At 39.2% G+C, this 12,337-nt stretch overlaps 1 protein-coding gene across 2 annotated transcripts in view; it reads left to right on the top strand.

The window, feature by feature from the left end:
• The window catches only part of KCNN2 (potassium calcium-activated channel subfamily N member 2), a 443,065-nt gene that overhangs the window by 410,699 nt on the left and 20,029 nt on the right, over positions 1 to 12,337 (top strand). For both annotated transcript variants that reach the window (XM_030928035.1, XM_030928036.1), the window contains 2 exons: positions 1,942 to 2,083; positions 11,836 to 11,946. In XM_030928035.1, coding sequence (XP_030783895.1) covers positions 1,942 to 2,083; positions 11,836 to 11,946 — 253 coding nt within the window. The remainder of the gene's footprint in view (positions 1 to 1,941; positions 2,084 to 11,835; positions 11,947 to 12,337) is intronic.

The raw sequence follows: 12,337 nt of genomic DNA, 5'->3' as shown, positions 1-12,337 counted from the left end.
AATCCCGCTTAGCTCATCTTGTGGCTAAGCATAACACTGATCACATAGCATCTTCCTAGGTATGTAACAAAGATAACAAAGATTCTCAGGGAAAATGCACTCAGCCGTCTTCCTGGAATGCTAGGAATACATTTTACTTTCCTTTTGACAGTGACAGTCTCTACACCAAGACTTTCTGGGGAGAGGGGACTCCACAGCTAGGTCATGGAGGCTGTTTGGAGGTGAGAAACAGTGGTGATTTCTGCACCTCTGCCACCAGAAACTTGCAGGATGCTCCTAACCAGGCTGGCTGCCTGTTCACACGCCCTTCCTTTTGAGTCCAGGAGATCAGTGATTGCCCTTTCTCTGGGGTTCCACTCACTCTAGCCCAGAGGCTCTTTCCTTAGTCCACAGTAGCAGGAAACAGAATTTCTCAGCTTCTCTCTTCTTTGGAAGAAGGCAAAGGGACAGATGTGATAAGAATAGGTCTCTTGTATGTCCAAAGATAGAGTGTAAGATCTACTGATATTGTGGAGAAAAGCTTATACCCTATAAGATAAATCTGCATTTTTAAATTTTTGAAGCAGGAAGCTTGGCATGGGATGAGGGACAGGAAAGAAAAAAAAAAGACAGAAAAGAAAAAAGCATAGAGAATGCCATGGCCCGGTGTAGGTTGCATATAGGGTTAATCCTGGGGCTGGTAATCCTGGGGCTCTGGCTAGGAGCAGCCTCCGTGCCACCACAGCCCTGAAGCACAGACACAGATGGAGAATTGAGTTGAAAGGCAGGACTGAGTGAGCAAAACAGGAGATGATGAGTACAGCACAATTACCAGTATATTTTGCAGAACAAGAAATGAGGAAAGGAAAGCCCTCCGAGTGTTATCTGAGAGATGGGAAGGAGTGGTGGTCTTTCCCAGTGGTGGCTGAAAAGCAAGGAAGTCCTCTAGTGACCAGAGTCTGGGGCCTGACTGTCATAGAAATCAGAGCAGGGCCTCGCTGCCCCATGACCACACAGAATGTGCGTCCAGAGCAAATTCTTCTAGGGTGACAACTCTCATGGCCTTGCTGTCGTAGGCATACATGCTGTTGTATGAAACCAGTATCCAGATCATGGGCACAGAGGGTTACTGTTTAGTACTGTTAATTCAGCCAAAATGTGATAGGATACCTGTTTCTGATATAAAAGCTTTCTTCCTTACCAGTAAAATTTGACACCTCAAAGAATGATTAGGATACTTTGTATCCCTCTCCCTCTTTTCCACTGTAAGTTCTTTGTGTGTAACTGGTAAGACAACTTCTATTAAGCTCTGGTTATGGGCAGGAACTCTGTGATCAGAAGTACAGTTTCTGTGTTCAAGGATGAAGGACATCCAGGTAGATTGACCTATTATAATATGGTCCCATGATCCAGGGATGTGCATGATACTCAGGGAGCACAGGGGAGGCACTGAGGGGAAGAGAAGACGGAAAAGGCTTCCACTTGAACTTACTTTGAAAGATGAGGAGGAGTTAGCCCATCTTCAGGAAATCAAGGTAGCAAAGGACAGTCCAAGCAAAGGGAACAGCATGATTCATTTTGCTTACAAAGAAGTGGAGTGAGATTGGGCAGCTGCATATTGTCTCCTAAGTCTGGCACATCAGCTGAGCAAGGAGTGACGAGACATGGGCAGAGGCCGGAGGAGTCTGCAAGATAAATGTGCCTGTATCATCTTACACCAGTGAGGAAATCTGTTTCATATTTTCCAGTCTCTTTCAGATGATTTATAGAGTTGAGGCAGTTTCTGATGTCGTGGATTGCTTAGATGGAACCTCAATTTTATTTATATTCACAAGCTTTGAAAACTTCTAAATATAGCAGTTTATAGAAGATACAGTAAATGCATTGAATTGAACCAAACCACTCTTAACTATCATATTGGAGATTCATTATAAAGGACTGGCTTTGTTTGCTGTTTTTCAGGTACCATGATCAACAGGATGTTACTAGCAACTTCCTTGGAGCGATGTGGTTGATATCAATAACTTTTCTCTCCATTGGTTATGGTGACATGGTACCTAACACATACTGTGGAAAAGGAGTCTGCTTACTTACTGGAATTATGGTAAGTGTCTTTATACTTCACATCTCTTTTATTTACGCTCAAGAAGGCACTTAAACCACTCAGTCCACGTGCATAAGTAATTGTGAGCTACTTTTTTCCCCATCAGCAGGAAATCAGTATAAATAAATCAATTTTGTGTTGAGAGAGAATGTCAATAGTTTTCATCTTAATTCTTCTCATCATGAAATTCTGTTGAAGAGGTAGAGCTGTTCATTTGCCCCTTGGGGGGCATGCGCTAATTTGATGAACTAATTTGATGTTGGAGCTTTGGCTTCAGAGTCAGGAAGTCCTTTAAGTCTGTGTCCTCCCGTCTCCTACTAGCTGTGCAAATTTGAGTGAATTGTAGAATATGACCCATAATAACGATCTTGAAATGTGTTGAAGGGGTTAAAGATACATTAATTATAATATTTATTTTTCTTTTAACAAATGTTTGTTGAGTGCCAGGCACTGACCTAGGTTCTAGGAATACACCAAAAGAAGATAGAAACTTACTGCCCTGCCTTCGTGGAGCTTACGAGGGAAGACTTACATTTTAAAAATTATGGTTCGTTACATCTGTGAACTAGTAAAGCTTCTAACCTGTTTTGTGCCTGGGGGAGAGGGATGGGATCTACTCAGAGAAGTCATCACTAGAAAATGGACTTTTATGGTGAAGTGAGAAGGGTGCATACCCAGGAAGGGAGGTGGGAAGAGCATTCCAGGAAGAGGAAATGGTTTATTTGAAGGCAATGAGGCAAGAAGGAGCTCAGTACATTGGAGCCAGGTCATTGGGCCAGGAGTACACAGAGCAAAAAGGGGAAAGTGGCCCGGCATGAGGCAGGGAGAGGAGGCCAGGTCTTGTAGAACACTTGGGAAAGGTCTGCTGCTGACATGCCATCATTCTTCTGGTTGGCGTGCCTAACGGGCTCAGACATCTTTTTTGCCCCTCCACACATGACTAGCCAGGACCGCTTTTTTGCTCCATTTGTTTTAGGTATAGGAAGTCGGAGGCTAGCAAGCTGTGATTATAATATGGTATGAACTTCTAAATATTTAAGCCAGAGGTAGTTTCAAATTGTGGGTGCACAGTTTTCAATGACCTCCGCTTATCTGCATTCTTTACCTACTTTGTAATGTTTGCTTACAGCAGAGTGTCATCTTGGTCCTTGTGAGGTTTCTGTCTACAAGAGGATGTGAACGAGTGCTGCAAGTTCCAAAATCTCAGAATTTCTGAAATCAGGCACCCTGTTCAACACCTCTAACTGTATTCACTCACAGGCTGGCAGGAGAGTGCAGAGGCTTGCCATTTGAGGGCCTCTGAGTGGTGGCCAGTGGAGGGTGCACACCCTTGTAGAAGCCGCCTGGGAAGACTGCTCCAAGAGTCACAGCTAAATGGGAAGGAAAGAGTGCCCTTGGCGTAGACAGGGAGGCAACATCCTTCTACGCCTCGGTAGTGTTCAACTGGGATAAGGCAGCTAACTTTGAAAATAAAAATATAGGGTCAATTTTAATGTCCCAGTAGTAACAAGATGGCCATTTCAAGTCCCAATTGTAGAAAATATAATTTGGGGGCATGTTTTAACATTATTTGCTTTTAAAAGAAAAATGATAGTTTTATTTATAGTAAACTTTTAAAAAAATATAATACTTGGTATGCTGCATTATCTGTTTACTATTGGATCACTTCCCCTTTATTCCTCAAATAATAGCATTTTATTATGTGGTATAATGCTTTGGGAAATGTAATTTGCATAGACATATTTTTAGAAGGCCCATAACAATCCCACAAGGGATATAAATGATGCTGTTTAGGAAAACTGGTAATTGCAGAGTCTTTCCCCTAGTGCTTCTTAGAAACAACCTCCTTAGTGTTACTTTTTGTCGAGATGGTACCCTCTTTTATTCTCGAATCAGGTGTGACTCAAGGGTCACGTGTACAAGCTTATTTGCCATGGAATGAGAGCCAAATTTGAGGTTAACCTTGCCCGGGTTTTACAAAATGTTTATCGTCCCTTGATATTTTCTTGTTCCTCGTGTCTCAAAAATTGTTCCTTCAGAGTCTCATCTGATAGTACAAATCTTTTATTTACCTTCTTGAACTGCCTCTTGCTTAGGTTTCACTATTGATCTTACTTTGCTTAAAAAAGAGAGGTTATGGCCTGGCACCGTGGCTCACGTCTGTAATCCCAACACTTTGGGAGGCCGAGGCAGGTGAATCACCTGAGATTGGGAGTTCAAGACCAGCCTGACCAACATGGAGAAACCCTGTCTCTACTAAAAAATTGGCCGGGTGTGGTGGCACATGCCTGTAATCCGAGCTACTTGGGAGGCTGAGGCAGGAGAATCGCTTGAACCCAGGAGGCAGGGGTTGTGGTGAGCTGAGATTGCACCATTGCACTGTAGCCACGGCAACAAGAGCAAAACTCTGTCTCAAAAAAAAAAAAAAAAGAGGTTATAGTACCATTAAATATATGTGGATACAAAAATATTCTACGTGATGGAATTTATGATGACTTTGTTCCAGCCCTGTAAGCTCATGGTAGAAAGAGTCCTTCTATTCTGAGGCTGAGGAGCTCCATTTCCTCTCCTTCATAAAGATCAGACTTATTTCCTAACTGACTTGATCAAAATTGATTTACTTGCATACAGAGAAATTCACTAATATTTGAGTAACCTATTTGGGATGCTTTGTAGAGTTGGATTATCTCTTCTTCTAGACTAAGCAGATTCCCATGGAGTTAGGCTACAGGGCAGTCTTCCTGGGATTCACTCTGGTAATTGATTACATCTCACATCAGCTCCTTAGGGATCAAGAGCATATGGATGGAAGTGACCTAGACACTCCTATGGAGAATGTAGAAATCCAAGACCAATATGGGAATTAAAGCTTAAGAGACCAAGATCTCTTATTATTAATATTTTTATAAAATAAGTCATGGGATTGCCTAATAGAAGAAAATCACTCAGTACTCTTCGAGAGAAAACCATTATGGTTGTAATTACTTGTTTTCTCTTTATTCTTCTACCTTTCTGCTATTTGAGGAAGTACTGAGGACCTGACTCTTTATTATTGTAAAGGTCATGATAAACAATGGGATGATTTCTCGTCTGTTCTTTTTGCTTCTCTATTTCTGTAAAATTATGGTGACTTTTGGTAGCCTTTTGACTAGAGTATGGATGACTGGATTTTTTGGCTTCATTATCTTTAAATATCTAGTAATATCTGTTCATTCCTAGGGATGCAGGTTGTTATTCAATAAATGGTTCTCTAATAATGATTTATAAACCACTAGACTTTGACAACATCTAGCATGACTCCCTCAACAAAACTAAGAACATTTCAGACATGAGTGATTTAGGTTTCTTCCATCCCACTAGTAGTTCTATGCAAACAAAAGCACCGCATAAAGCTTTTGCAGTTCATAGCAATTTGAAAATCACTGTGCTAATTAAATTTTAAAATTTTATTCAAGGAACAAAAAAACAAGTCAGTTCAGGACAGAAGTCTTTACACAGCCTTGCCTTTTCCTTAAGATTTGATAATAATCCTTTCCACATTAAATTTGCCCTGTGCTGAAGAAATCTTAGTTTAACATCACATGGTGACTCCATCAGTTGTCAGTTAAACAGTTTGCATCCTGAAGAGCAATAACACTACCCTGTTAAGTCGGTAAGAGGGTGTTCCGAAACAGCACAAATTAGCTACAGCTCATAAAAAAGAAATGATTGGTATGAAAGAATGCGAAACCCTAAGGTCCGATTATACTCCTCTTCCTGTAACCTTCTGTCTTTCCATTTGAGGATTTGTTTTCCCCTTCCAGTGTACATAGAAATCATGCGAAACTGATCTGAAGCCATTCCTAGGTGTTGAATGTTTGAGTGTGCGAAACACTCAAGGATTTTTTTAAATGTCTTATACAATTTGACATTGGGTGTGTAGTATCAAATAATTTTGAAGAGGTTTTAACTTTTGATTTGCTTGCTTTTTGGTTCTTTCTGGTGTGTTCACTGAATCTCATCAAATAAAGCCCGGGTGAGAAGAATGTATCTTTAAATTCTTACAATAGTTTCTATTTTGTGCAGAGCAGCTGGAGGGGATGACGGGTCTTTTCAGTCATAAGGCTAAATTCCCCACCAATGTCCTTTCTTAGGGATCCTCACTTCCCCCCAAGAAATTTCATAAGTGGATTGCAAAAACAATTTCTTAAGAAATACGAGAGCTGCTTTCTTCCGGGTACAGGAAAGTATAGCTGGAAGTTGTGATCTTTTCGCACACAGCTCATGGACTCCAGAATTTCACCTAATTTTTCTAAACTATCAGCGCTTTTAATTGGCAGAGCTGCCTTTCCCATCTCTGAAGTACCTGCAGTCACACTGGCACTGTTGCGATCAGGAGATTTAAACCAAGGGATGACTCATTGTTGATGACCAGTTTTATGAGGTACTTCCTTCTTTCTGACCCTAAAAGTAGAAGAATGAGCTGAACAAGCAAATCACTATAAAGGAGGCTTGGGTTGTGCAGGCCCAGGCTTAATCACTGGGCTCAAACACCACACACTTTCCCCGCTTCCCTTACAATGAGGACATTTGAAATTGACCTCCACCCTCTAGTAGCAAATATCAACTTGTATTTTAAGGCACTCAGAGGGCATTTTTGACAGAATTTGTCTTCAAATCTTCCTTATTTATTTTCATGACCTGAGGAAACCTTGCAAAACCCCTGTGGGATATAATATTAAAGCGGAGTGGTTCATAACATGTTATTTGCCAGAATTGATTGTTTCACATATTTTTATGAAAGAATAATTAGTTATGTCAGTCAAGTATAGTAAAAATGTTTTTATGGTTCTAGGACATTGAGTCAGTCAGCCCCAGGGACAGAAAAACAGGCAATGTGTTGAGGTATTTGTTTTACCTTACTTTTGGAGGGCAAGCTGATTTGTGAAAGATCTTAAAGCTGTTTTATTTTTACATAAAAGCGTGATTTTTTTCAAATTAACTATTTTGATAAATTTTAATTATAGGCTAATAAACTGGCTATCAAACTGAATTTTTAACTTTTAGGAGCTATTATAAATCCCACAGGAGGATACTTTAGAATATTTTGAATATTAGTGTTTTTTATCAGAGCCATTCTCTGTAGTGGTAAAGATTCTGGAATTTCTTTAAAAGATATAAATTTCATTATTATGTTGAATCTTTTGAAGATGTCTTTTGCAAAGTTGCAATAATCAAAACCTTTCCTCAGTGTGCTATATGAAGGAATTTCTCTTTTTCATAGGCTTGTATCCTTGTTATTAAAGCTTGATCCCAAAATGGTTTTTCAAAATGATTCTTGCAAGTATTTGCAGGATCAGCATAAGTAGATTATTTAGGGTAAAAATATGTCACTTATTTTAATTTTTCAAATATTACGTGATACATGATTTTGAGGGAAATGGGATACCTGAACTTCTTTTACATCCAAGGGCTTACAGTTTCTGTGCTATAATGGAGAAGAATACAGTGGAGAAAAGCACCACATTTTAATTTTAACTTGGCAGCATCTAAGACTATCCCCACATGTTGGGATTTCCCTAGAGGTATACAGGTAATAGTAACTAATTGTCATTTTTCTTTTCAGTTTGATCTGGCTTGGCTTAGGGTAGTAAACATTAACAACACTTGTCATTACTTACCTCTTCTAAAGCAAAGTGCTTCTCCCTCTGCCCCTCTTAACGTACCCCATTTTCTCTCTTTCAACATCTTCTCTATTAGAAGGAAAGATGATAAACCTAAACCTTTGATTTTAATGTATTGCCTTCCGAAATACACTGCATTTTCTTCATTTTGTTTTTAGATGCCCAAGCATCTTGAAGTGGCAGGTTAGTGATTTTGCTTAAGTTTTTTCTAAGAAGATAAATGAAATGAGAGAAAAGTAACCAGGATACATTTTCTGACTTTGGTGAAAGGAATATGACTCATCTTGTTAAATGCATACAGGGATTTTAATTTCAGAGAGTAACATATGTTAGTCCCAACTGTTTCTACATCGATTGTGGTGGTGACAAGCTTTGGAGAAAATGTTGTAAAATCATACTTATTTCCATTCTTATTCATTTTATGAAACAGAATCGTCCTCGAAATAGACACTGGGTGGACACTAATAATATGCCATTACTTAAATTACTATAACCATGAATGTGTTGGCAGGAATTTACCTTGAACCTAGAAAGCTTTCGGAAGTGAGCCAGCTTCATCTTGCATAACTCTAAAAATTAAAAAATAAAGGTTACTTTTTTGAAATGTGATTCTATACATATCACATTATCTTATGACTTAATAATCTAGGGAGGTATAAGTTTATGGTTTTCTTCACTGAAATAAAGCTTAAAGAGTTAAGGGGTTTGTATTTGAAGAAAAAGTTTTCTAAGTGGTTCTGGAGGTATAACTTACAGGGGCAGAGTTAGGATAATGGAATGAGGTATATAGATAATAGTTTTGATGATTACTAAATTATTGGATTAATTTCTTTTCCAATTTGCAACAGAGGTCCTCATTTTTAATGCCCATGTCTTAGACGACACCCGGTGAGAAACGGGCCAGTAGCAGAAAAGAATGGAGCCTAAGAATAAACACAAATAAAAATCCACTGTCCAAGGCTCTTGAATCCAGTGATTTTCCATTCCTGTTAGGATTTTGATTTCTTTCCAGAAAGATCTCAGCAGAGGCCACCTGCCAGGGGAGAACAATATTCAACTTCTTATGCCAATTACCCTCTCATGTCTGTCTCTCTAGTAGTTAGGAGCCCCTCAGGTTTTTATGACCTCTGCTTATTAAAGAACCATTGCTGCCCTGAACCGCCAAGTTCCCATAGAACCCAGCGATTGAGGAGTGGTACCTAGGAGCATATCTGCAAAAGGCTAGCCTGTGTTTGTCCAGCATATGCTATCATGAGTGGTCACTGATTTGGTCTCATCAGCCTGCTAGAACTCTTTAGACTTCATGGTAGATGTTTGAAAGTCAATAAACTGGGTACAGATGCTTCCAAAGGGCATTCTTTTCTTTCATTGGTACCCATATCTAAAATATGGGTTTCATTGTCAAAAAATTGCCTTCATTGTCTGCATATGGCACAAAACATCAAAATAACATCACACCGTCTGCCTTTACTTACCTTGTTTATCACTTCTTGAATGTCTTCATAAGTCAGTCAAATGACTCTTATAAGAATTTTGACCCTCTTGTTTTAATAGAAGGTTAATGGAGCTTGTCATAGTCACTCCATATCCTCCTTTATCTAAAGCAGTGACTGTACCTTGGGATCACCTGGAGAACTTTAAAAAAAAATTCAGACACGTGGATTTTATCCCTGGAGATGAAGATTTGCTGTGAGGCACACAGTCTCAACACTAGGAATTTTACAAACTCTCCAAGTGATTCTAGTTTATAGTCAAGGTTAAAAACTACCAGTTTAAAAGTTATGCCAGTTACAAAATAGGAACAATGTTGATTATTTTGATAATTAACCATACTGCTCGATTTTTAGACATTCACACTGTATCATATAAAATAGGTGAATTTGAATTTCCTGTCTTGCTTTGAAATACAGTGCTTCATAATGCATCATGACTATGGAATAATCACAAATAAGAATATACAGTCATCCCTTAGTGTTGACGGGGGTTCAGTTCCAGAACCCCACTTCCTGCCATGAATACCAAAATTCACGGATGCTCAAGTCCTTTATAAAATAGTGTGTTACTTGCATGTAAGCTAGGTACATCCTCCTGTGTATTTTTTTTTTTTTTGAGACGGAGTCTCACTCTGTCGCCCAGGCTGGAGTGCAGTGGCGCGATCTCGGCTCACTGCAAGCTCCGCCTCTCAGGTTTACGCCATTCTCCTGCCTCAGCCTCCTGAGTAGCTGGGACTACAGGCGCCCGCCACCGCGCCCGGCTAATTTTTTGTATTTTTAGTAGAGACGGGGTTTCACCATGGTCTCGATCTCCTGACCTTGTGATCCGCCCGTCTCGGCCTCCCAAAGTGCTGGGATTACAGGCGTGAGCCACCGCGCCCGGCCTGTATTTTAATCTCTAGATTACTTAAGATACTTCACACAATGTAAATGCTGTGCAAATAGTTGCTAAACAGTATTGTTATTGTTTAAGGAATAATTACAAAAGAAAACAGTCTATAATGTTCAGTACAGATGCAACCATCCATTTTTTTACCCAAATATTTTCAATCCAGTTGAATCCATGGATATGGAACCCATGGATATGGAGATTCAACTGTATGTGATCCTAAATATAGATATAGATATTAAGAGATGAAGTAAAGAGTAGGAAATATGTCAATGCTAATCAAGGTTTATAACTGAATAGTAATTTACTCTGCTTTAGTTGTCTCATCTTTAAAATCAGAATGTCTAAATACTTGGCAACCTCTTTCTCTGATCATGTGATCAGTAGCACTTTCTTTCTGAGGATACTGATTTCTTCATAGAACAAGATGGAACAGGCTATTGAAGCCCTCTGGAAATATATTAAAGCAGTATTGGCTGCTCATTGTGGCCATGTTTCCATGATCATAATGATCAGGTAGTGTATTTATTTTTCTCCTTTTCTCCTCAATCTTGTCCCTCCTGCCAGATTTGTTGCAGCAACTCATGCAGTAAGCCCAAAGATGCATTCTCTGGTCTATAACTCAATAGCTAAATCACATCTACTTTCTGTGCCTCTATCCAGTGGTCTCTGCCCGTGTCCTGCTATTTACATTGTTATCTGTTTGTTGAGACTAGCTGGGCAATGTCTATGGCTCTGTGGTCCTCTCAGGGTTGAGATTCTATCTGGAGGTGTGACTTCCCTTTTACAGACCCCTGAGGTAGTTCCTCACATGCCCCCTTCCCTGCTGGGAGGTTCCCCGTGCCCAGGACTGATGAAGTGGCTGCAGCACCTTGACCTTGCCTGGGCCCTCCAATCAGTGGCCCCAGCAAGTAGTTACTGGTCTTTCAGCAAAGAAAACTCTCACAACTTGGAATGAGCACAACTTGATCACAGAGCGGGAGCACCACACAGACTCTCTTTTTCAAGAGATCAGAACAATGGTCTGTAATTCAAAAAGGAACACTGTTGGTTTTTTCAAAATGGAGATGACCTGTGCCTTTCCTCATGTCATGTTAGTAAACTTGTAAAATAGTATAATGGTTACCCCTTACCTTCAGCACTTCATATATCTCTGTTGCCCAAGTTAAGATCACTGTGATCTTCCTGTTATCCTTCCTCTTGTGTGTGTGGAACACTCTGAAGCTGTGTATATGCTGAGATAATTTATTGCTTTTATTCCTGGTGCATTGCAGTTGATCACCTTGAAGGCCTGCTGATCTCTTCTTAAGATTAGAGGTTTATTCTTTACAGAAAGATTCTTATTTCTACTCCATATACATTTATGCTAATCTACTCATTTGTTATTTGTTTCTATTATAATTATAGGTATATAACTGATTTGCTCTGTTTTTTAAAAAGTCACCAAGTTGCTTTTAGGCCATTTATTTCTTGTAATGGAAATGTTTTCTCCAAATATGCTTTTGTTCTTAAAATATGTAAACTAAATTTTTAATCCCAGTTTAAGGCACATTGCTTACATTTGTTAATCACACATTTTCTGTAATACTTATTGAAGGCTATTTTTTTAATCCTGAGAAACTTTTACATTTGATGCAAAACATTTTCTAATGTGTCTGAGACACAAAGTAGTAACGCTTTGGATTTCTCTTCTCTCCTTGTTTTCAGGGTGCTGGTTGCACAGCCCTGGTGGTAGCTGTAGTGGCAAGGAAGCTAGAACTTACCAAAGCAGAAAAACACGTGCACAATTTCATGATGGATACTCAGCTGACTAAAAGAGTAAGTCACTACCCATATATATTCAAAGAAAGAATATTATTGTGTTTTTTTCACTGTTAGGAAATATGGTTTTTATTTTGACATCTGAAGCGGAAATGATATGGTTTGAAAGTATAGGCACTCTTGGAATCAATTCCATTTTATCACATTTTGAGAATAGACTATTTCTAACTTTAGGTCAGTTAGGAAGTAATTGAGCAGTCTTGGTATTTGGATGAAGGCGAGTCACATAAATGTGAGGTATGCCTACTTCTTTAGATTTAAGTGTGGTATACAAGAAGAGACCAACTATTGGATTGAGTAGGAAGGAACATACTGTTAATGTAAAATAGTAATTTGATGGGAAGGTGATTGAAAATGTTTTACTGAACTTCTAAGATCAAGTCACTGT

Source organism: Rhinopithecus roxellana, chromosome 3, assembly GCF_007565055.1.
Source record: "Rhinopithecus roxellana isolate Shanxi Qingling chromosome 3, ASM756505v1, whole genome shotgun sequence".
NCBI classification, from domain to species: Eukaryota; Metazoa; Chordata; class Mammalia; order Primates; family Cercopithecidae; genus Rhinopithecus; species Rhinopithecus roxellana.
The sequence above is the reverse complement of the archived record's forward strand: the minus strand, read 5'-3'. Positions and strand labels throughout refer to the sequence as shown.